At 46.6% G+C, this 25,316-nt stretch overlaps 1 protein-coding gene across 1 annotated transcript in view; it reads left to right on the forward strand.

Moving 5' to 3' along the window:
- The first annotated feature begins 771 nt into the window (after window positions 1-771).
- Window positions 772-25,316, forward strand: part of LOC142184448 (class I histocompatibility antigen, F10 alpha chain-like) — a 29,987-nt gene continuing 5,442 nt past the window's right edge. The window contains exons 1-4 of the mRNA XM_075259324.1: window positions 772-917; window positions 7,130-7,399; window positions 17,374-17,652; window positions 23,711-23,983. Coding sequence (XP_075115425.1) covers window positions 848-917; window positions 7,130-7,399; window positions 17,374-17,652; window positions 23,711-23,983 — 892 coding nt within the window. The 5' untranslated portion in view covers window positions 772-847. The remainder of the gene's footprint in view (window positions 918-7,129; window positions 7,400-17,373; window positions 17,653-23,710; window positions 23,984-25,316) is intronic.

The raw sequence follows: 25,316 nt of genomic DNA on the forward strand, positions 1-25,316 counted from the left end.
CCCAGACCTTATACACAGTACGAAAACCTTACCCGCGCCTGTATATACCCACTGCTACAATCACCGCAGACCAAGTCGCGGGTACCAGCTATACTCAATATAACCTGGAGAATTTGCTATCCACTCCACTTTTTCAAGTACGCAAACATTTAACAAATCTGTATCCGCCCAATTCTCGAATCACCGCTGACGAAGTCGCGGGTAACAAGTAGTATATATATATATATATATATATATATATATATATATATTTATATAGACCCCGATGTGACCCCCACATGACACAATGTTCCCTGTACAGGACATTACATGGAGGTCAGTAGTCTTATCTATACAGAAAATGGCGTCTCCAGAGATTACTATTAATGACATTGAACATCCAGGACCAAGCGCGCAGCTATAGGACGAGCAATGGTAGAAGTCACTGCCGGGCCCCAGATCCTGAGGGGGCCCTAAAGGCCCCTCTGCCACATAAATGGCACAAGGTAGGGGCCCCTTTAGAAACCCTGCACTGGAGATGATAGAGTCAGTACGGCTTTGTTCACACCGGGGTCTTGGCTTCTCTCTTCATACATATAATCGCTTCATCATTCTCCTTTATATCTCACAAGTTTTCTATAAATCTCCAGATTCCCTTTCACTTTCTCCAGCTCTAACCTCTCCGTCCTAATCTGCCCGGTAACTGCTGATCAGCTGGAGAGTCATTTTCCTATTGGAGGAGACTGTAACTCCCGTCCAATCAGAGCTGAGCTCCGCCCCCTTCTACAGAGTTACATTGTTACACTTGTATTCAGACCTGGCGACACTCACAGCTGTATTTGTCTTGTCACTCGGGGCCCCCCAATATATGAGGGCCAGGATGAGGAAGATGTTCCCGCTCATTGTACTTCTCCTCCATGTGTCTGCCGTGTATTCTGGTCAGTATATAGGAGATCAGTTATTATATGTGATATGACATGATTAGTATGTATTATATATGTAGTATGTTGTGTATCATACATTGTACTTCTCCTCCATGTGTCTGCCGTGTATTCTGGTCAGTATATAGGAGATCAGTTATTATATGTGATATGACATGATTAGTATGTATTATATATGTAGTATGTTGTGTATTATACATTGTACTTCTCCTCCATGTGTCTGCCGTGTATTCTGGTCAGTATATAGGAGATCAGTTATTATATGTGATATGACATGATTAGTATGTATTATATATGTAGTATGTTGTGTGTTATACATTGTACTTCTCCTCCATGTGTCTGCCGTGTATTCTGGTCAGTGTATCTGCTATATCAGGTCACATCTGGAGTCTTAGTCGCTCAGACACCTGAATGTAATAGTCGCTGACTAACCACTTATAGACTGCGGCAGATCACACCCGGGTGACATGAGCCTCATATTATCATCATCTCACTACAAAGTCACTGCCGCACAAGTGTAACATGTGACACAACACAAGTGTGTAATAGTGCGAGACCTCCTGACTGTTGTGCGTCCTCTCCTGGCATATCATGGACGGTCACTTGTAATAGCCACAGGTTCAGGTGTCAGTTACCCAGAGCACAGACAGGGGGCGCCAGTGCAGCTGTAACACAGCGCTGGGTCACTACATAGAGGAGAGGTCGGCCATGTTACACCGGAATTATTATTTATATAATCAGTAGTAAATGAAACAATATAGAAGTATAATATATATTATATGTAGTATAAGACTAAGGCCGCGGCCCCACAGCCTGGAAATGCCACAACTTGCCCAGAGGAAACTCTGCGAACTTCTATTAGATACAGACATGGCAGACCTGAGGACATTCATTTTACCCCCAATAGCGCCCCCCGGGGGTCCTGAGTTATTACAAGATGCCACCATAGGATTACTGCAGCCAATCAGGAGTCTTACTGGTCACATGACTGACTTGTCTCATTGCTCAGCGGCTTCTATAATGTCCCCCCTCCCCCTATGGTCAGAGCCATGTATACAATACTGGACTTATATCTGCTGTGTGATGATAAGTTACATGTAGTTGTCGTGTTTCTTGTACAGACGCCGCGTGTTCAGTGTCCGGGTCAGTGTTATGTGATACATATTACATGTGTGTGATGTGTATGGGATATGACATAGAGGACGTATCACTGATATTGTAGAGCAATAACTTATTATGGGCCCCAGAGAGATTTCTGAAAAATGTCCAATTGTTTTCTATTTAATTTTTTTTGTTAATGTTTTAATTTTATTTTATTAGAAAAATGTTTTAATTAAAACACCCATGACTCCCCCCCCCCCCCCCCCCTAATCTACCTGACTCTTCTGTTCTCACCGGTGCTTGGACTCCATTTGGGGATTCCGTCCCTGAACCCATTTAAGAAAACGCAGAGAGAAAAGTGTGACAGCCAGCGCTTCTCTCCACATTATTCCCCCTTCTCGGGTGCAGACTTGGCGTACTCCATTAAAGTCTATGGGGTCTGTGGGTAACTGCTTTGTTAAGCAGATCAGGTTTCCATTCGGGGGGGTCCCCAAGCGGTGTGACCCTGGGATCATTGTGACCACATACGTCCCATGTACATCCACCTGACAACTGCTAGAAGTGGAGTGATAAATCTCCTGATTCTATTCACATAATATATAACACATCCAGCTGCCTGCAGTCACCACCAGGGGGCGCTCAGTGTATAAGAATGTATACAGTATAAGTAGTAGATGTGTCTGCACTGAGCTCCCCCTAGTGGTGGCTGCTAGACTGTACCTGGATGTAGAGAGGCCGGAGATGGAGCTCAGTATCAGGCTCTATGGCAGTTGCAGGGTCTCCATGGTAAGTACATGGTTACTACACCCCTGGAGTGCAGGTACCGAAATCTAGAGATCACCTCCGGGCCCCATTTACTGCTCATCCTCCTCAGATCTTAAACCTTGTATATAATATTTTGTATATATCACTGCTCAGTAGTAATGTTGTGCTAGTGAAGGCTACAGAGTATGAGCTACAGTTATTGGATGTTCTAGTATATGTGTGATGTGTCAGTGTATTGTGTAGTATATGTGTGATGTGTCAGTATATTGTGTAGTATATGTGTGATGTGTCAGTGTATTGTGTAGTATATGTGTGATGTGTCAGCGTATTGTGTAGTATATGTGTGATGTGTCAGTATATTGTGTAGTATTTGTGTGATGTGTCAGTATATTGTGTAGTATATGTGTGATGTGTCAGTATATTGTATAGTATATGTGTGATGTGTCAGTGTATTGTGTAGTATATGTGTGATGTGTCAGCGTATTGTGTAGTATATGTGTGATGTGTCAGTATATTGTGTAGTATGTGTGTGATGTGTCAGTATATTGTGTAGTATATGTGTGATGTGTCAGTATATTGTGTAGTATATGTGTGATGTGTCAGTATATTGTATAGTATATGTGTGATGTGTCAGTGTATTGTGTAGTATATGTGTGATGTGTCAGCGTATTGTGTAGTATATGTGTGATGTGTCAGTATATTGTGTAGTATGTGTGTGATGTGTCAGTATATTGTGTAGTATGTGTGTGATGTGTCAGTATATTGTGTAGTATGTGTGACGTGTCAGTATATTGTAGTATATGTGTGATGTGTCAGTGTATTGTGTGGTATATGTGTGATGTGTCAGTGTATTGTGTAGTATATGTGTGATGTGTCAGTATATTGTAGTATATGTGTGATGTGTCAGTGTATTGTGTAATATATGTGTGGTATGTCAGTGCTGTGTAGTACATGTGTGATGTATCAGTATATATTGTAGTATATGTCTGATGTGTCAGTATATTGTGTAGTATATGTGTGATGTGTCAGTATATTGTGTAGTATATGTGTGATGTGTCAGTGTATTGTGTAGTATATGTGTGATGTGTCAGCGTATTGTGTAGTATATGTGTGATGTGTCAGTATATTGTGTAGTATGTGTGTGATGTGTCAGTATATTGTATAGTATATGTGTGATGTGTCAGTATATTGTATAGTATATGTGTGATGTGTCAGTGTATTGTGTAGTATATGTGTGATGTGTCAGCGTATTGTGTAGTATATGTGTGATGTGTCAGTATATTGTGTAGTATGTGTGTGATGTGTCAGTATATTGTGTAGTATATGTGTGATGTGTCAGTATATTGTGTAGTATATGTGTGATGTGTCAGTATATTGTGTAGTATGTGTGACGTGTCAGTATATTGTAGTATATGTGTGATGTGTCAGTGTATTGTGTGGTATATGTGTGATGTGTCAGTGTATTGTGTAGTATATGTGTGATGTGTCAGTATATTGTAGTATATGTGTGATGTGTCAGTGTATTGTGTAATATATGTGTGGTATGTCAGTGCTGTGTAGTACATGTGTGATGTATCAGTATATATTGTAGTATATGTCTGATGTGTCAGTATATTGTGTAGTATATGTGTGATGTGTCAGTGCTGTGTAGTATATGTGTGATGCATTAGTATATTGTGTAGTATATGTGTGATGTGTCAGTGTATTGTGTAGTATATGTGTGATGTGTCAGTGCTGTGTAGTACATGTGTGATGCATTAGTATATTGTGTAGTATATGTGTGATATGTCAGTATATTGTGTAATATATATGTGATATGTCAGTGCTGTGTAGTACAGTCATGGCCAAAAGTTTTGAGAATGATACAAATAGTAATTGTTACAAAGTCTACTGCTTCAGTTGTTCTAATGGCAATTTGCATATACTGCAGAATGTTATAAAGAGCGATCAGCTTAACAGCAATTACTTGCAAAGTCAATATTTGCCTAGAAAATGAACTTTCTCCCCCAAAACACATTTCAACATCATTGCAGCCCTGCCTTAAAAGGACCAGCTAACATCGTTTCAGTGATTGCTCCAGTAACACAGGTGTGGGTGTTGATGAGGACAGGGCTGGAGATCAATCTGTCATGATTAAGTAAGAATGACACCACTGGACACTTTAAAAGGAGGCTGGTGCTTGGCATCATTGTTTCTCTTCTGTTAACCATGGTTATCTCTAAAGAAACACGTGCAGTCATCATTGCACTGCACAAAAATGGCCTAACAGGGAAGAGTATCGCAGCTAGAAAGATTGCACCTCAGTCAACAATCTATCGCATCATCAAGAACTTCAAGGAGAGAGGTTCCATTGTTGGCAAAAAGGCTCCAGGGCGCCCAAGAAAGACCAGCAAGCGCCAGGACCGTCTCTTAAAAGTGTTTCAGCTGTGGGATCGGGCTACCAGCAGTGCAGAGCTTGCTGAGGAATGGCAGCAGGCAGGTGTGAGTGTATCTGCACGCACTGTGAGGCGGAGACTCTTGGAGCAAGGCCTGGTCTCAAGGAGGGCAGCAAAGAAGCCACTTCTCTCCAGAAAAAACATCAGGGACAGACTGATATTCTGCAAAAGGTACAGGGAGTGGACTGCTGAGGACTGGGGTAAAGTCATTTTCTCTGATGAATCCCCTTTTCGATTGTTTGGGACATCTGGAAAACAGCTTATTGGGAGAAGAGGAGGTGAGCGCTACCACCAGTCTTGTCTCATGCCAACTGTAAAGCATCCTGAAACCATTCATGTGTGGGGTTACTTCTCAGCCAAGGGAATCGGCTCTCTCACAGTCTTGCCTAAAAACACAGCCATGAATAAAGAATGGGACCAGAATGTCCTCCAAGATCAACTTCTCCCAACCGTCCAAGAGCAGTTTGGCGATCAACAATGCCTTTTCCAGCATGATGGAGCACCTTGCCATAAAGCAAAGGGGAGAACTAAATGGCTCAGGGAACAAAACAGAGAGATTTTGGGTCCATGGCCTGGAAACTCCCCAGATCTTAATCCCATTGAGAACTTGTGGTCAATCATCAAGAGACGGGTGGACAAACAAAAACCTACAAACTCTGACAAAATGCAAGCATTGATTGTGCAAGAATGGACGGCTATCAGTCAGGATTTGGTCCAGAAGTTGATTGAGAGCTGCCAGGGAGAATTGCAGAGTCCTGAAGAAGAAGAAGGGGCAACACTGCAAATATTGCAACGCTGCAGTAACTCATTCTAACTGTCACTATAAGCTTTTATTACTCAGAATATGATTGCAATTCTATTTCTGTATGTGATAAACACATCTGACAAACAAACAGAAAAACCAGAGGGAGCAGATCATGTGACAATAGAAGATTTGTGGCATTCTCAAAACTTTTGGCCATGACTGTATATGTGTGATGTGTAAGTGTATTGTGTAGTATATGTATGATGTGTCAGTGCTGTGTAGTATATGTCTGATGTGTCAGTATATTGTGTAGTATATGTGTGATGTGTCAGTGTATTGTAGTCTATATATATATATATATATGATGTTTCAGTGCTGTGTAGTATATGTGTGATGTGTCAGTGCTGTGTAGTATATGTGTGATGTGTCAGTATATTGTGTAGTATATGTGTGATGTGTCAGTGCTGTGTAGTATATGTGTGATATGTCAGTGTATATTGTAATATATGTGTGATGTGTCAGTGCTGTGTAGTATATGTGTGATATGTCAGTGTGTTGTGTAGTATATGTGTGATGTGTCAGTGCTGTGTAGTATATGTGTGATGTGTTAGTATATTGTGTAGTATATGTGTGATGTATCAGTATATTGTGTAGTATATGTGTGATGTATCAGTATATTGTATAGTATATGTGTGATATGTCAGTATATTGTGTAATATATGTGTGATGTGTCAGTGCTGTGTAGTATATGTGTGATGTGTCAGTGCTGTGTAGGATATGTGTGATGTGTCAGTGCTGTGTAGTATATGTGTGATGTGTCAGTGTATTATGTAGTATATGTGTGATGTGTCAGTGCTGTGTAGTATATGTGTGATGTGTCAGTATATTGTAGTATATGTGTGATGTGTCAGTGCTGTGTAGGATATGTGTGATTTGTCAGTGCTGTGTAGTATATGTGTGATGTGTCAGTGTATTGTAGTATATGTGTGATGTGTCAGTGCTGTGTAGTATATGTGTGATGTGTCAGTGTGTTGTGTAGTATATGTGTGATGTGTCAGTGCTGTGTAGTATATGTGTGATGTGTCAGTGCTGTGTAATATATGTGTGATGTGTCAGTGCTGTGTAGGATATGTGTGATATGTAACCCTCTGTATCTCTCTCAGACAGTCACTCTCTGCGGTATTATACCACTGCGGTCTCAGCTCCGGGGTCCGGACTACCTGAATACTCTGCAGTCGGATATGTGGATGATCGGGAGATTGTGAATTATAACACAGACAGCGGCAGATACAGACCCAGTGTACAGTGGATGCAGAAGATACAGGAGCAAGATCCGGAATACTGGGAGAGACAGACACAGATAGCTAAAGGAAATGAGGCCAGAGACAGACATAATGTGAGGACAGCGATGAGCAGATTCAACCAGACCGGAGGTGAGAGACAAATATACTGTATATACACAATACATAATATATACACTACAGTAATATACACAGATACACTACACTGTATACACACTAATATACACAATGTACTGTATACATAATAATATACAACAAACACTACATTGTATACACACTACACACTAATATACACAATACACTATATATATATACTAATATACACAATGTACTGTATACACAATAATATACAACAAACACTACATTGTATACACAATACACACTAAAATACACAATACGCTGTAGAAACATTTATACAAGGCACACACTACACAGTATACACACAATACACAGTATACACAGTATACACACACACTACACAGTATACACACACTACACAGTATACACACACTACACAGTATACACACACTACACAGTATACACACACTACAAATCCCTCCTGATCACTTCACCAACAGGAAGGGGATGTAAATAAAACTCACAATCTGTAGTATCCGCTCTATACAAATCCACAGCTCTCGCCCAATTTGGGTGAAATTTGTCACGCCCCCTCTCCACCCACAGGAGCAGAATACTGCGCACGTTACATCTCGCTAGCATCCTCCCACCATGAGATTGGGGCTCCCGAAGTTAGGCCCTATACATATAATGGGGAAATGTGAAAGTGCTGAGGGGAAAACAACAGACGTTACTGACAGGAAAGGATTATAGCGACAGCGCCAAAGAGTCGCTGCTACAGGGGCCGCAACACCACACACAACACACAAACACCATATACACATCACACAGACAGCACACATACACCAGCACACAAGCACAACACCACACAAATACCAGAGCACTCTAGATACACACAACACAAATACCACAACACCACCCCATAAATACCACATGTGCACACACACACACACTCAAGATGGATGCACACTACACACACAGGCAAACATAGCACATGTGTACTCTCACACAACTACCGCACGCATGGACACTTGCACACACGCGTGCACACGCATACATATACACGGACCACACACACACGCATGCATACACATGGATCACATGCATGCACGCACTGACAAAACCCGTCTGGTCACGTCTTAGTGGCAGCTTGTACACTACAGTAACATCAATCAAAATGTTGAAATTAAAAAAAAAAAAAGTCATTGTTCACATCAATGTAACGTCAAATTAGTAAAATGCCAAAATAATAAAAATTTTAAGTGGAAACATTTTTTTTACTGCAGCTCTGAGAATGTCACTTTAGCAATAACCAACAATGTAACATAGTTTGATTTAGGACTTTGTGTCTGTGCAAACAAATGTCTTTCCAGGCAGAGAGGCTGAATCTGTAGACTGGCGGTCGCCTCTAAAAACCCAATGAAATGAAAGCTAACCGCCAGCGCGCCATCGGCTGTCCGGTCTCCCCAGGGTTTAGGGCGGACACCCTCGGTAGTGTGAACCCAGACTTACAGTTCCTGCATAGTGGATGGGATTCTAGCAAGTCCAATCCACACACTGCGGAAAAATACACGCAGCAGATGACCAGGCGGAATGTGGTACAACAACAAAAGGGAAACCTCCTCCCACGGCTGTTAACCCCAACATACAATAAAAACTCTGACACGCTCTTGGATGGTAAAATAGTGGGGGTCGGCCACAGCTTTATTAAACTATAAACATATCAGCAGGCCCTGCTATCCCCCTCCCCTTTACTCTTGGACCAAGCACGTCACCGGAATGCCCCGCCACCGCCTGCGGTGTGCATGTGTATGATGTTCAACGGGTGACGCGCTCCATCTTCTACCACCGATGACCAGAAGGGGGAAGGGAGGGGAAAGGCGCAAGGTCCCGCCAACATGCAAGCTGTGACACCTGAAAAATAAACCAAAATAAATAACAAGGCAAAGAAACAACGAAACCAATAAATAATAAACAACCGTAACAACACAAAGAGAACCAACAACAGTGGGGAGGGCGGGAGGGAAACACGTCCTGCTCCGACGCTGGCGGGGATCCGAAAGGAAGTCCACGCCCAGCGCCGGAAGTTACATTGGCCGCAAAACCCCGCCTCCTCCGAAAACCCCGCCCCGGTCAGCAACAGCCGCCGGGAGGGGGAAAAAGGAGGAGGGAGGGGGAGCCACACGCCCAGTCAAGACCCAGACAGCTTAGGCAGCCGTCCGGGTCACAGACCAGGCGGAATGTGGTACAACAACAAATCGGGAGCGCACGTGGCGCGACACACGCAAATTGAGCAGGCGCCTTGCACGCTCCAAAGCTGCTGGGTCACGAGCATCACGCCATCTGGCCCGAGGAACAATTTCGGACCATACAATAACAACATCCTGAAAAAAGGCAGGAAAGCGGTCAATATCAGATCTGATCAACGAAATCAATTCGGACAAGCGTATCACGCCCAAATCGTTGCCCCCGGCATGAAACACCAGCACCACTGGGGCCTGGGAGGTCCTTCCAATTTCAACGACCTGAGGCAGCATTTCCGACCAACTCATCCCTCTGACTCCATGCCAGCGCAGCTCCGCTTCTCGAAAACCAAGCTGCAAACCTCCAGGCCGGATGGCAGCGCGCCGCAATAGATGTACGAGTGGCCTAGAATCCAAACCACTGGATACGGACCATGCGCTGACCACGTCGCCGGCGTAACAGCTTCTTGCAATAACGGGCTCAAGACTGCAGAACCAGGTCCCACAGCAAAGGAGGGCACGGGCAGCCCACCAAATCCGCTCTCGGGTGCATGTCTCTGAAGCGCTCCCACTGAAAACGAGAAAGAGAATCAGCAACAGAATTATCAACACCCGGGACATGGCGAGCCCTGAAAACCAAATTAAACTGTAAACATTTCAAGACCAAACGCCGAAGCAAAGCCAAAACAGGCAAAGAGCTGGACGAGAGGCTATTTATAACAGACACCACACTCTCATTGTCACACCAAAACAAAACTCGCTGGTTCACCATGTCCGCGCCCCATAACTCCAAAGCCACTACAATGGGAAACAACTCCAATAAAGTGAGATTACGCGTAAAACCAGCAGACAACCAGCTTTGAGGCCATGGAGCAGCGGACCAGCGGGAACCAAAAATGGCTCCATAACCAGACGAACCCGCAGCGTCAGTGAAAAGCTGAAAGTCGGAATTGCACAACTCCTTCTCGGGGAAACAAGAAACGCCGGTATAGTCTAACAGAAAGGACTTCCAAACCTTCAAATCCTCCCGCAGCACACTCGTTATCCGCACATAATGATGCGGCATGCGGACTCCGGCCGTGGCCATAGACAGGCGGCGAGAAAAAACACGCCCCATAGGAAAAATCCTACACGCAAAGGCCAGCTGACCCAGCAATGACTGCAAACGGGACAGCTGGACCTTGCGGGCCGACAGGCAAAAATCCACATCCGCACGGAGGCGAGACAACTTGTCCTGCGGAAGCTGAAGGATCATACGGTCCGAGTCAATGAGTATACCCAAGAAGGAGAGTGACGAAACCGGACCCTCAGTCTTGTCAAGCGCGAGGGGAACACCAAAATAACCTGTGAAAAAACGAAAGGTATTAAGCAAATATTCACACAAACGAGAAGAAGCAGGACCAACAAAAAGAAAATCGTCTAAATAGTGAATTACCGCCTGGGACCCCGTCTCTTGCCGAACCACCCACTCTAAAAACGTGCTAAACAATTCAAAGTAACGGCAAGAGATGGAGCACCCCATGGGCAAACACATATCATAGTAAAAGGAACCCCCAAACTGACAACCCAAAAGATGATAACAATCGGGATGTACCGGCAACAGACGAAACGCTGATTCGATATCCGATTTCGCCATGAGGGCACCCCTGCCGGCATTGACCACCAAAGAGACCGCTTTATCAAAAGAGACATAGGACACCACCGTCTCCTCCTTCGGGATACTATCATTCACGGATTCACCCGGAGGAAAGGACAAGTGATGTATCAATCTGTATTTACCGGCCTCTTTCTTCGGGACCAAACCCAGCGGGGACACCCTGAAATTCGGAAAAGGGGGTTGCGCAAATGGACCGGCTAAACGGCCCAACTCAACTTCTTTATCATTTTTGGCCTGAGCCACAACTAAATCCTTCTGAACAGAACGTAGATTATCGGTAAACGTAACAGAACAACTAGGAACATGAGGTATATAGAAACCGAACATAAAACCATTAAACAGTAGGTCTGCTTCCTGTCTCTTGGGGTACCTGTCGAGCCAGGGGCGCATCCTTACTGCGCTCACCGGCGTCCTCGGGTTTACCCGCACCAGACTTGGCGGCTCTGCCGCGCTTGGCACAGCGCAAGGCGGAATGAGCTCCTCCACAAATTGAACATTCATGCTTGAAACGGCATGAAGTGAAGAAACGACAGTGTCCTTCATTAAACATCCAGCAGGCGCCTGGCCTGCGAACGGCCGCGGAGGGAGAACCAGCTCCCCCAGCGGCCGCGGATGGAAAGGGAGAAGAAACCGGCTTCGGCGAGAGCATCAGCTGAATCCAAATGTCGGTAGCCTTAGAGGCCCAACCAACTTCCGGCTGAAGCGCCAACCTACGCCGGAACTCCTCGTCGTACCTCCACCATGCCGTTCCACCATAAAGCTTGTGAGCAGTAAAAATAGTTTCCAAATAAACGAAAAGATCAGCCGCCAAAGATGGAGCTGACTGACACAATATACAAGAATAAATAGCAAAGGCTTGTAACCAATTGGAAAACGTCTTCGCTACTTTGGGCTTCTTATCATCACCCCGACCAAACCCTCTCTCTTTATCTACTGTCATCTGATCGGGGGACAACAAGAGCCAGATGTCGATATACTCATTAGCCGTGATCTTATGGCGAAGCTCGGCGGAGACGTGAGTACCCAGCGGAGCCACCGCACAGAAATAAGAATCACGGAATCTCAAACCTGAAGGAGGGGGAACCGGCTCAGGCTGCGTACCAGCCGCCCCTGGAGAAGCAAGTGACTGCCCCCTACCTTCCAACTGACTAACCATAGCCTTTAAGACGTCCAACACATCACCACCAGCAGGTGGCATTTGAGAAGACCAAGCCTGTGAACATGATAACTCACCAGCCGGAATCACTGGAATCTGCAACGACGCGACCAGGGGTGGAGGCAACGGAGCCACAACAGGAGGAGGGTCAGGAACCACAACAGCAGGCACGACTGGGACGCCCTGGGCGGAACCATATTCTCTCCTCCCACTCCGCCTCCTGGAACTCCTGCTATAATGCGAACGCCGGGACCTACGGGAATCACATGAGGAGGAGGACGAACGGGACTCTGACCGACGCCGACTATAACGAGAGCCCCGCCGCCTGCGGCGACTTCGCGACCTAGAACGACTACGATACCGCCGAGACCGCCCGGAACGCATCGACACATCATCCTCAGGCCCAAAACTCCTGTAGGAGCGGGCCCCAGACCCCGGCACGTGACTAGACAGGGAATGGGAGTGAGCAGGTGGCAAAACGTGAGGAGTTCCAGGCACATAATCTATATCAAAGAACTCCTCCTCACTCTCCTGAAACAAAACCAGGGAGGCTGCGGCCGGCAACGGAGCCAGAGCAGACACCTGAGCGGATACGCCAGCCGCCGTATCCTGGGCTGGTACCTGTAACCAGATGCGGGCACTGAGGAGCAGAGAACAGCGCTGGCAGCGGTCAGGACAGGTAAGTGTCAGTCTATGTATAGCCATCACCCTGCACATGGCCAAGTTCTTCTAAAACTCGGACAATCTCTTTAAGGGCTAGTTCACATGGAGTTTTTTGCAGACTGATTTTGAGGCAGAATCCGCTTCTCAAGACGCCTTCCATTCATTTCAGTGGGAGTCAGTAGCGGTTTTATTCCTTTCCTCTCTTTTTGTGGATTCCACCTTGAAAAACCCATTGAGGTTAATGGGAAATGGTAAAAACACCACATGGATTTTTGCTGCAGTTGTTGATGTGTTTTTTTGACACAGGTTTGCAAAAACTGCATCAAAAACCAGAAGTGTTTTTAAGTCTAAGGTCCCACGTTGCAGAAGCGCAGCTTTTTATTTTACAGATTTTGTTGCGTTATTTTGAGCCAAAGCCAAGAACGGCTACAAAAGGAATAGGAAAAACACAATCTGCAACAAAAAGCTGCGTTTCCGCAACGTGGGGCCTCAGCCTTAGAAAGGAAATTTCCAGGTCTATACAATCTGCTGGGAAAAAACACAACAAAAAAAAAATTGCAGAATTTAAAAAAAAAAAAAAAGTTTTTATAAAAGAAAAGTGTCCTAATTCCTAAGGCGCGGTTCTCATCTACATTCTGAGATCAGTATTGGTCCAGATCACACCCCAGTGATATCAGTGGCTTAGAAGTAATCCGCAGGGATCAGGTTCTGCCATTTCCGTCCGGGTTCCGCTTTTTTGTGTTGAGATTCCAGACAGACAGCGAGCGATCCGGTTTTCCCTCTGCACATGCTCAGAAGGAAGAAGGGGGAAGGAAAAAAAAACGGATTGGTCAAAACCAGACACAGTTTTAATCTGCACCGTTCAGAATCAGTTTTTGAAGATTTCGTACAGATTTGCCGAATGCAGGTCTGAACCGAACCTGAAACAGATTTTTTCAGTCTGCAAAGAACTCTGTGTGAACATTCACTTAGGCCCCGTTCACATCTGCGTTCGGATCATTCTGTTTGTCTTTCCACCTGCAAAAAGTGGAGATAAAATTCCTACAAGCAGCGCTTTTCTCTCTGTATTTTTCATGCAGAAACTACACGGACCCCATTATAGTCTATGGGCTCTGCGGGTTTCCATAGGCAGCCGCTTGTTTATGAGGATTAGGTTTCTGATCAGGGGCCCCAAACAGACTCCCCGAACGGAAACCTGAATGCAGGTGTGAACTGGGCCTAAGGCTGGTGTTTTACAGTCTCTGCAAAGTGGATGAGATTCTCGTGAAATGGCGGCAGGTCAGTTATAGCTGCGGATACGCCGGCGGTTTCTCTATAGGTATAATGGAAGCAGAAAAGTAAAGAATCACCGGAAAAACTGTGATGTGTCGCCGTTGCGGCCTTGGCCGGGGCTTACACAGTGTATTTGCATTCCAAACACATATGTAGTTTTCCAAATCATCCGTGTTATCTAACACACTTGCGGTATTTCTATACATAGCCTAAAGGCGCAGACATGGCGGTGAGTGTGCGCGGTGAGGACATGTCGTGTATTGCTCTAGGACTGCGCTCTCTGTATCTGCTCCTCTCCATTACTTTACACTGCAGCACTTATCACCTCTGGCTGCTCTATCTCTTGGTCTCCTAGTAATATAATCACATGGTCAGTGAGTTAGATGTGGTCATGTGACCAGGCGTTACTTCCTGCACAGCCACATATTAACCCTTACTTTGCTGGTCCCCAGAGGACTCTGATCTCCAGGCTGCAGGTCTACAGTGTGAACGGAGTCCAAGAAATCTGTAGATGTAAAATATCGGCAATTATATAAAAGTCAATTACACCTGCCCCGGCCTACTGATGTGATTATCTGCCATGTGGCATGCTGGGAATTGTAGTTCATACACGACTGGGGTAACTGCGCTGTCTGCACCTGGTTGTAAGGTTTATTATACACCTGCAGTATATCATATAGTCACATGACTGGCACATGTTATACATCATATATAATACATGTGAGCAGGGCCGGTTTTAGATAAGGTGTGGGCCTGGGCAAAATTAATAATGGGGCCCCAAATGCTGTCCCTAGAAAGTGCCGGTAGTGTGCGCACATGTTATATACCGCCTGGGAGATAAACAGATGTGGCTCCTAATGGGCGGGTCAGAGGTTACAAGGCTCCCTCTTATTGGCTAGCTGAGTCATGACATCACTAGTCACAGCAGTGACGGTCACTGAGCCGCCTCGCTGTCTTTATGTCTCTGATTGTAGGATAGAATGTAATATTAGGTATTATACAGTCCAGAGATTATTAGTGTTTATTTGCGGGTCCAGGCAGTGCGGTAAACTCATCCTGGTGCTCCCCGAACCGCGCACATACACTGCGAGCTTTATGACACGTGGCATTGTCCTGCTGGTAGACGCCATCATCCTGAGGAAACACATCTGGCATGTAGGGGTGAACATGGTCCGCAAGGATAGAGGCATACTGGTGCTTATCCATCGTGCCTTCCACAATGATGAGTGACCCAGATGGCTGATGACACGTGGCAACTGCCATTGGCTATTTAAAGAGGACCTTTCATGGTCCGGGGCACAGGCCGTTCTATATACTATATACTGCTGAATTCAGCGCACTGTCGGCTTTCCCGATCTGTGAGCCGGGTGTAGAGCTAGCGGTGCCGGTACCGTACACTCTGTCAGGACCGTCCTTCTATACAAGCAGCACCTATAGCTCTGTATAGTGTGAGCGGGGAGGAAGCCCCCTCCCCTCCTGATAATACTGGTCTATGGGCGAGCACTGTGAGCAGAGGGAGGGGGCGTTCCCCCCCGCTCACACTGTACAGCTATAGGCGCTGCTTGTATAGAAGGACGGTCCTGACAGAGTGTACGGTACCGGCACCGCTAGCTCTTTACCCGGGGCACAGATCGGGAAAGCTGACAGTGCACTGAATTCAGCAGTATATAGTATATAGAGCGGCCTGTGCCCCGGACCATGAAGGGTCCTCTTTAACGTTGACGTCAAAAGTAGTCGGTGGTGACATTAATATGAGTGGACTGTGTATGTAGTATGCTATAAACATCATATAGTAATACATCATGTATACATAATAACATATATATATATATATACACCGCTGTACATACTATGAGATTATAGATATAGTATAAAACATAGCAGAATAGTTATATAATATACAGTATGATATATAATGTGTAGGGTTGTATACTGCCCGTGTCTGATATACTGTATATAGTGTAAGTGTATATACAGGTACAATATCTATCCTATCCTATATATATATTCTACCTGTGTATAAATATGCACTCTATACTGTATACAACACACACACATTACACACATCATACACATTACACACATGTACACACAGTATACACATTACACACATGTACACACATTACACACATCATACACATTACACACATGTACACACAGTATACACATTACACACATGTACACACATTACACACATCATACACAGTATACACATTACACACAGTATACACATCACACACATGTACACACATTACACACATCATACACAGTATACACATTACACACAGTATACACATCACACACATTATACACATTACACACAGTATACACATTACACACATGTACACACAGTATATACATTACACACATCATACACATTATACACATTACACACAGTATACACATTACACACAGTATACACATTACACACATCATACACATTACACACATCATACACATTACACACATCATACACATTACACACATCATACACATTACACACATGTACACACAGTATACACATTACACACAGTATACACATTACACACATCATACACATTACACACATGTACACTTTTTTTTGCACTTGTCCAGCTGCAGGGAAGCCATTTGTGAGAATTCAGTAGCTGGAGGACTGCCTGGAGGACTCACATCCTGACTACACTGCAGACATTCTCCCTGAATATCTATCACCATGGAGATGAGGAGGAAGAAGGGGAGGGGCTTAAGGCAGCACAAGCAGTTTTATTAAGATGGCGCCAGCAGCTGCAGTAGGGAAGTACAGGGAACTTTCCAGACTACTATTATCTGCCGCTGCCGCCCCCTCCTCCTGATCTAATAGCAGGCTGCCTGCATAGGGTTAACATCCCACTAGCAGGGGCCCCTGTGTGTGTTGGGGCCCTGGGCAACTGCACAATCCCCTCCCCCACCTTCTTGTCAGTGACCAGTGTTATATAATACATATATATCACACACATATGACCTGTACATACATGATATATGTGCTGTGTGTAACATGTTCCTGTGCTGTCTGCAGGTTTCCATATGGTCCAGTGGATGTACGGCTGTGAGCTGGGAGATGGCGGCAGTATTACAGGATATGAGCAGTACGGATATGATGGCAGAGAGTTCATGTCCCTGGACACAAAGACCGCCACATTTATCCCCACCATGTCCCAGGCTCAGATCACCACACAGAGATGGAACAGTCCAGAGGTACAAGCGGGGGAGAGAGACAAGAATTATCTGGAGAATATCTGTATCGAGTGGCTGAAGAAATATGTGGAGAATGGGAGAGAAGATCTGGAGAGGAGAGGTGAGTATACAGCTGTATATGGTCCCTACTGTCACATGTCCTGTATGTGTGTGATGTGTGGGCGGATCCTACTGTCACATGTCCTGTATGTGTGTGATGTGTGGGCGGAGCTCTACTGTCACATGTCCTGTATGTGTGTGATGTGTGGGCGGATCCTACTGTCACATGTCCTGTATGTGTGTGATGTGTGGGCGGATCCTACTGTCACATGTCCTGTATGTGTGTGATGTGTGGGCGGATCCTACTGTCACATGTCCTGTATGTGTGTGATGTGTGGGTGGAGCTCTACTGTCACATGTCCTGTATGTGTGTGATGTGTGGGCGGAGCTCTACTGTCACATGTCCTGTATGTGTGTGATGTGTGGGTGGAGCTCTACTGTCACATGTCCTGTATGTGTGTGATGTGTGGGCGGATCCTACTGTCACATGTCCTGTATGTGTGTGATGTGTGGGAGGATCCTACTGTCACATGTCCTGTATGTGTGTGATGTGTGGGCGGATCCTACTGTCACATGTCCTGTATGTGTGTGATGTGTGGGTGGAGCTCTACTGTCACATGTCCTGTATGTGTGTGATGTGTGGGTGGAGCTCTACTGTCACATGTCCTGTATGTGTGTGATGTGTGGGCGGAGCTCTACTGTCACATGTCCTGTATGTGTGTGATGTGTGGGTGGAGCTCTACTGTCACATGTCCTGTATGTGTGTGATGTGTGGGTGGAGCTCTACTGTCACGTGTCCTGTATGTGTGTGATGTGTGGGCGGATCCTACTGTCACATGTCCTGTATGTGTGTGATGTGTGGGCGGATCCTACTGTCACATGTCCTGTATGTGTGTGATGTGTGGGCGGAGCTCTACTGTCACATGTCCTGTATGTGTGTGATGTGTGGGCGGATTCTACTGTCACATGTCCTGTATGTGTGTGATGTGTGGGTGGAGCTCTACTGTCACATGTCCTGTATGTGTGTGATGTGTGGGCGGATCCTACTGTCACATGTCCTGTATGTGTGTGATGTGTGGGCGGATCCTACTGTCACATGTCCTGTATGTGTGTGATGTGTGGGCGGAGCTCTACTGTCACATGTCCTGTATGTGTGTGATGTGTGGGTGGATCCTACTGTCACATGTCCTGTATGTGTGTGATGTGTGGGTGGAGCTCTACTGTCACATGTCCTGTATGTGTGTGATGTGTGGGCGGAGCTCTACTGTCACATGTCCTGTATGTGTGTGATGTGTGGGTGGAGCTCTACTGTCACATGTCCTGTATGTGTGTGATGTGTTGGTGGAGCTCTACTGTCACATGTCCTGTATGTGTGTGATGTGTGGGCGGATCCTACTGTCACATGTCCTGTATGTGTGTGATGTGTGGGCGGATCCTACTGTCACATGTCCTGTATGTGTGTGATGTGTGGGCGGATCCTACTGTCACATGTCCTGTATGTGTGTGATGTGTGGGCGGAGCTCTACTGTCACATGTCCTGTATGTGTGTGATGTGTGGGTGGAGCTCTACTGTCACATGTCCTGTATGTGTGTGATGTGTGGGCGGATTCTACTGTCACATGTCCTGTATGTGTGTGATGTGTGGGTGGAGCTCTACTGTCACATGTCCTGTATGTGTGTGATGTGTGGGCGGATCCTACTGTCACATGTCCTGTATGTGTGTGATGTGTGGGCGGATCCTACTGTCACATGTCCTGTATGTGTGTGATGTGTGGGCGGACCTCTACTGTCACATGTCCTGTATGTGTGTGATGTGTGGGCGGAGCTCTACTGTCACATGTCCTGTATGTGTGTGATGTGTGGGCGGAGCTCTACTGTCACATGTCCTGTATGTGTGTGATGTGTGGGCGGAGTTCTACTGTCACATGTCCTGTATGTGTGTGATGTGTGGGTGGAGCTCTACTGTCACATATCCTGTATGTGTGTGATGTGTGGGCGGAGCTCTACTGTCACATGTCCTGTATGTGTGTGATGTGTGGGTGGAGCTCTACTGTCACATGTCCTGTATGTGTGTGATGTGTGGGTGGAGCTCTACTGTCACATGTCCTGTATGTGTGTGATGTGTGGGTGGAGCTCTACTGTCACATGTCCTGTATGTGTGTGATGTGTGGGCGGATCCTACTGTCACATGTCCTGTATGTGTGTGATGTGTGGGTGGAGCTCTACTGTCACATGTCCTGTATGTGTGTGATGTGTGGGCGGATCCCTACTGTCACGTGTCCTGTATGTGTGTGATGTGTGGGCGGATCCCTACTGTCACATGTCCTGTATGTGTGTGATGTGTGGGCGGAGCTCTACTGTCACATGTCCTGTATGTGTGTGATGTGTGGGCGGAGCTCTACTGTCACATGTCCTGTATGTGTGTGATGTGTGGGTGGAGCTCTACTGTCACATGTCCTGTATGTGTGTGATGTGTGGGTGGAGCTCTACTGTCACATGTCCTGTATGTGTGTGATGTGTGGGCGGATCCTACTGTCACATGTCCTGTATGTGTGTGATGTGTGGGCGGATCCTACTGTCACATGTCCTGTATGTGTGTGATGTGTGGGCGGAGCTCTACTGTCACATGTCCTGTATGTGTGTGATGTGTGGGCGGATTCTACTGTCACATGTCCTGTATGTGTGTGATGTGTGGGTGGAGCTCTACTGTCACATGTCCTGTATGTGTGTGATGTGTGGGCGGATCCTACTGTCACATGTCCTGTATGTGTGTGATGTGTGGGCGGATCCTACTGTCACATGTCCTGTATGTGTGTGATGTGTGGGCGGAGCTCTACTGTCACATGTCCTGTATGTGTGTGATGTGTGGGCGGAGCTCTACTGTCACATGTCCTGTATGTGTGTGATGTGTGGGTGGATCCTACTGTCACATGTCCTGTATGTGTGTGATGTGTGGGTGGAGCTCTACTGTCACATGTCCTGTATGTGTGTGATGTGTGGGCGGAGCTCTACTGTCACATGTCCTGTATGTGTGTGATGTGTGGGTGGATCCTACTGTCACATGTCCTGTATGTGTGTGATGTGTGGGTGGAGCTCTACTGTCACATGTCCTGTATGTGTGTGATGTGTGGGCGGAGCTCTACTGTCACATGTCCTGTATGTGTGTGATGTGTGGGTGGAGCTCTACTGTCACATGTCCTGTATGTGTGTGATGTGTGGGTGGAGCTCTACTGTCACATGTCCTGTATGTGTGTGATGTGTGGGCGGATCCTACTGTCACATGTCCTGTATGTGTGTGATGTGTGGGCGGATCCTACTGTCACATGTCCTGTATGTGTGTGATGTGTGGGCGGAGCTCTACTGTCACATGTCCTGTATGTGTGTGATGTGTGGGTGGATGCTACTGTCACATGTCCTGTATGTGTGTGATGTGTGGGTGGAGCTCTACTGTCACATGTCCTGTATGTGTGTGATGTGTGGGCGGAGCTCTACTGTCACATGTCCTGTATGTGTGTGATGTGTGGGTGGAGCTCTACTGTCACATGTCCTGTATGTGTGTGATGTGTGGGTGGAGCTCTACTGTCACATGTCCTGTATGTGTGTGATGTGTGGGCGGATCCTACTGTCACATGTCCTGTATGTGTGTGATGTGTGGGCGGATCCTACTGTCACATGTCCTGTATGTGTGTGATGTGTGGGCGGAGCTCTACTGTCACATGTCCTGTATGTGTGTGATGTGTGGGTGGATCCTACTGTCACATGTCCTGTATGTGTGTGATGTGTGGGTGGAGCTCTACTGTCACATGTCCTGTATGTGTGTGATGTGTGGGCGGAGTTCTACTGTCACATGTCCTGTATGTGTGTGATGTGTGGGCGGATCCTACTGTCACATGTCCTGTATGTGTGTGATGTGTGGGCGGATCCTACTGTCACATGTCCTGTATGTGTGTGATGTGTGGGCGGAGCTCTACTGTCACATGTCCTGTATGTGTGTGATGTGTGGGTGGAGCTCTACTGTCACATGTCCTGTATGTGTGTGATGTGTGGGCGGAGCTCTACTGTCACATGTCCTGTATGTGTGTGATGTGTGGGTGGAGCTCTACTGTCACATGTCCTGTATGTGTGTGATGTGTGGGTGGAGCTCTACTGTCACATGTCCTGTATGTGTGTGATGTGTGGGCGGAGCTCTACTGTCACATGTCCTGTATGTGTGTGATGTGTGGGTGGAGCTCTACTGTCACATGTCCTGTATGTGTGTGATGTGTGGGCGGAGCTGTGACCATCACACAGATCTTTTTTAGCAATTTTTTATCCCTGACACCCCAAAAGCCTGGTAGTGACGGCGACCCCTGCACCCCCTATAGTAATGGCAATCCCTGCACCCCCTATAGTAACGGCGACCCCTGTACCCCCTATAGTGACGGCGACCCCTGCACCCCCTATAGTGATGGCGACCCCTGCACCCCCTATAGTGACTGTGACCCCTGCACCCCCTATAGTGACGGCGACCCCTGCACCCCCTATAGTGACGGCGACCCCTGCACCCCCTATAGTGATGGCGACCTCTGCACCCCCTATAGTGACGGCAACCCCTACACCCCCTATAGTGACGGTGACCCCTGCACCCCCTATAGTGACGGCGACCCCTGCACCCCCTATAGTGACGGTGACCCCTGCACCCCCTATAGTGACGGCGCCCCCTGCACCCCCTATAGTGACAGCGACCCCTGCACCCCCTATAGTGACAGCGACCCCTGCACCCCCTATAGTGACGGCGACCCCTGCACCCCCTATAGTGACGGCGACCCCTGCACCCCCTATAGTGAAGGCGACCCCTGCACCCCCTATAGTGACGGTGACCCCTGCACCCCCTATAGTGACGGCGACCCCTGCACCTCCTATAGTGAAGGCGACCCCTGCACCCCCTATAGTGATGGCGATCCCTGCACCCCCTATAGTGACGGCGACCCCTGCACCCCCTATAGTGACGGCGACCCCTGCACCCCCTATAGTGACGGCGACCCCTGCACCCCCTATAGTGACGGCGACCCCTGCACCCCCTATAGCTGCACCCCTGAGTCACTATTACTCCAATACCACATTTATATCACTTTATCTGTTACTATGTTATCCCAGTAACTTGTGTTTGTGTCGCTGTATTCCGCTCGCTATAACCTCTTTATTATTCTATCAGTGGTTCTCACTTTTTGTGGGCCGAGCTGTAGTTTTCATTTTACTGCAGGACGTGTAGGTTTATTATTATTTTGTGGGTTTTGATAGTGAGGATATAATATTGTGTTTCTTCTACTTTATCCTTTTGTTCTTTGTTACAGCGGTCACTGTGCAGAATTACTAACCTGTCACTAGGGGCCGGACACAAAGGGTAGAATGGCGCCCCCTTCCCTCCACATGGACTCTATGGAAGGTCTAAGTCATTGTAGACAAATACTTGGTCAGACCGATCCTGTGTCCAAGTCCTTATAGCCATTATTTCTCCATAACTCTGTAGACAGATATTACTAAGTGTATCCAGTGTCCTCCATGTGATAGAAGTGAGACATTAGATGGAATGATCTCTGTCCTCCTATATCTATAGGTGCTGATGATATAGGACTAGGATATACCACTGCTTATTGGTCACTATAGGCCCCAGATGTCATAGCGTCCTGTCCCTGTGATCACAGGATAGGGGATAAGCCGAGGATTGTGGGGGTCTGACCCCCTGGGACCCCCAACAACAATGCTAATGACAATGCACCTGAGTGGTGGCACCATGGCTGCTCAGTGCCGCTGCCACTCCAGTCATTTCCATTGGAGATACCGAGCTCTGTACTTCATCTATCTCCAGCGGTCCGCGCAGAGTGACCGTGTACAGTGACCATACTGCCTGACCAGAGCTCCATTTATACTGGGGTGTACTGCGCCCCCATTCTCATGGTCCTGTGGATAGGGGATACATTGTTTTTGTGGGAAAACCTCTTTAAATGCCGCCATCCTCTCGTCCACCAGTGCAGGTTCTCCATAGGGGGCTCTGCAGATTGTACAGACCTCCAGAGGGGAGGAGAGATCAGATCCGGCTACAGGGCGGCCATTTATATTTCCTTCTTTTCCCCCCTCAGTTCAGCCAAAGGTGAAGGTCTCCGGTCAGGAGAAAGATGAGACGCTGACGCTTCACTGCCAGGTCTACGGATTTCACCCCAAACAAGTGGATGTGAAGTGGATGAAGAACGGGAAGGACGACGTCCCCACATATCAGACCACACACACCCTCCCCAATCCTGACGGCACCTATCAGATCAGGGTCACTGCGGAAGTGATCCCCAAAGAGGGCGACAGCTACTCCTGTTATGTGGATCACAGCAGCCTGACCGAGGCGCTGAACGTTATGTGGGGTGAGTTGTGTCCATTGTGAGCCCTATATGGTGACCTGTGGTGAGTGACAGTTTCCGCAGGAATCCGATGTCTTTACTAACATACAATTCAGCCACACACTGGCAGTGATACAATGTCTGCAATGTTCTGTCACAGATTATATATATATATATAGCACAAGCATCACTACAAGGCTCTGCACTTGTGTCTCCATCGGGGTTCTCTTCTGGTCTCCGGATGTCACACCCTGGGTCAGTGTCATGAAACTTTAATGAAAGTGTCCTGACATCGTACGTCCCATGTCACCGCTGACTCTGGGCCTGAAGAGGCTGGAGGAGACCCCTGAAGAAGCAGCGGACACTGCGAGGATGCCCAGGAGAGTATAATACCTCCTTATGATGTTTCTACACCTCCCCCGCTGCTTATTATACACTGGGCTATGAAGAAACCCTAGACTATAATAATTTCACTTCTGATTCACAGGTGACGAATCCCTAAGGTTTTGGGTCAAACCTTAAATTTTTTAAAAGTTCATTGCGATCCGGTTCTCTCATCTCCAGAACTACATTGCTCTTTATATACCACAGATTGTGTATCTGACTCTGTATCTCCACCTGTAAGTGTGCACATGGGCTTGTGTGTATTCAGAGTCTGCTGTATGGAGTCTGGATTACACACACCTATATATATGTAGTAGATGTATATAGTAGGATATACACACATAACCACACACACTTATACTTGTGGATACAGAGTCACGTGCACATTCTGTTGTATATAAAGGTCAGTGTAGTGCCGGCTTGTAGTGGCCGTACAATATCATTCCCTACAAGTGTGCACTGCGCTGATCTCCATATAGCTGTATACACGTGACTCTTTGCACATGGTTTTATGTATACTGTATGTAGTACACACATAACTATGCACACCCCTAATGTCTAGATGTAGAGTCTGGTGCACACTGCGGTACATAGAGATCAGTGTAGTATATACTTGTAGGTAATGATATTGTACTGACATGGATCCTGGTGGCCTGGTAGAAGATCTGCCACTACCCGGTACTAACATCACACCCAGTATTGTTAGGTTTTGTAGCCTGCACTATGCCGGGTATATGAATGACCTGCTAAGAAAATGGTGTAATTGTGTTTTTGTTTTTCTTCTCAATTCCATCAATCCCATTCTGAATGTGTCTCAGCTTACCAGGACATTATATGTTTTACTCCTGGTGTCACTTTTGGTCATGATGGATGGATGGATGGATGGATGGATGGTGAAGAGAAATAGAAGACCCCAGAGCTAAATGTCCGGTGTCAGAGCAAAGTGTCTGACTACTTAGGTCAATGCAAAATG

This window comes from Leptodactylus fuscus, chromosome 11, assembly GCF_031893055.1.
Source record: "Leptodactylus fuscus isolate aLepFus1 chromosome 11, aLepFus1.hap2, whole genome shotgun sequence".
NCBI classification, from domain to species: Eukaryota; Metazoa; Chordata; class Amphibia; order Anura; family Leptodactylidae; genus Leptodactylus; species Leptodactylus fuscus.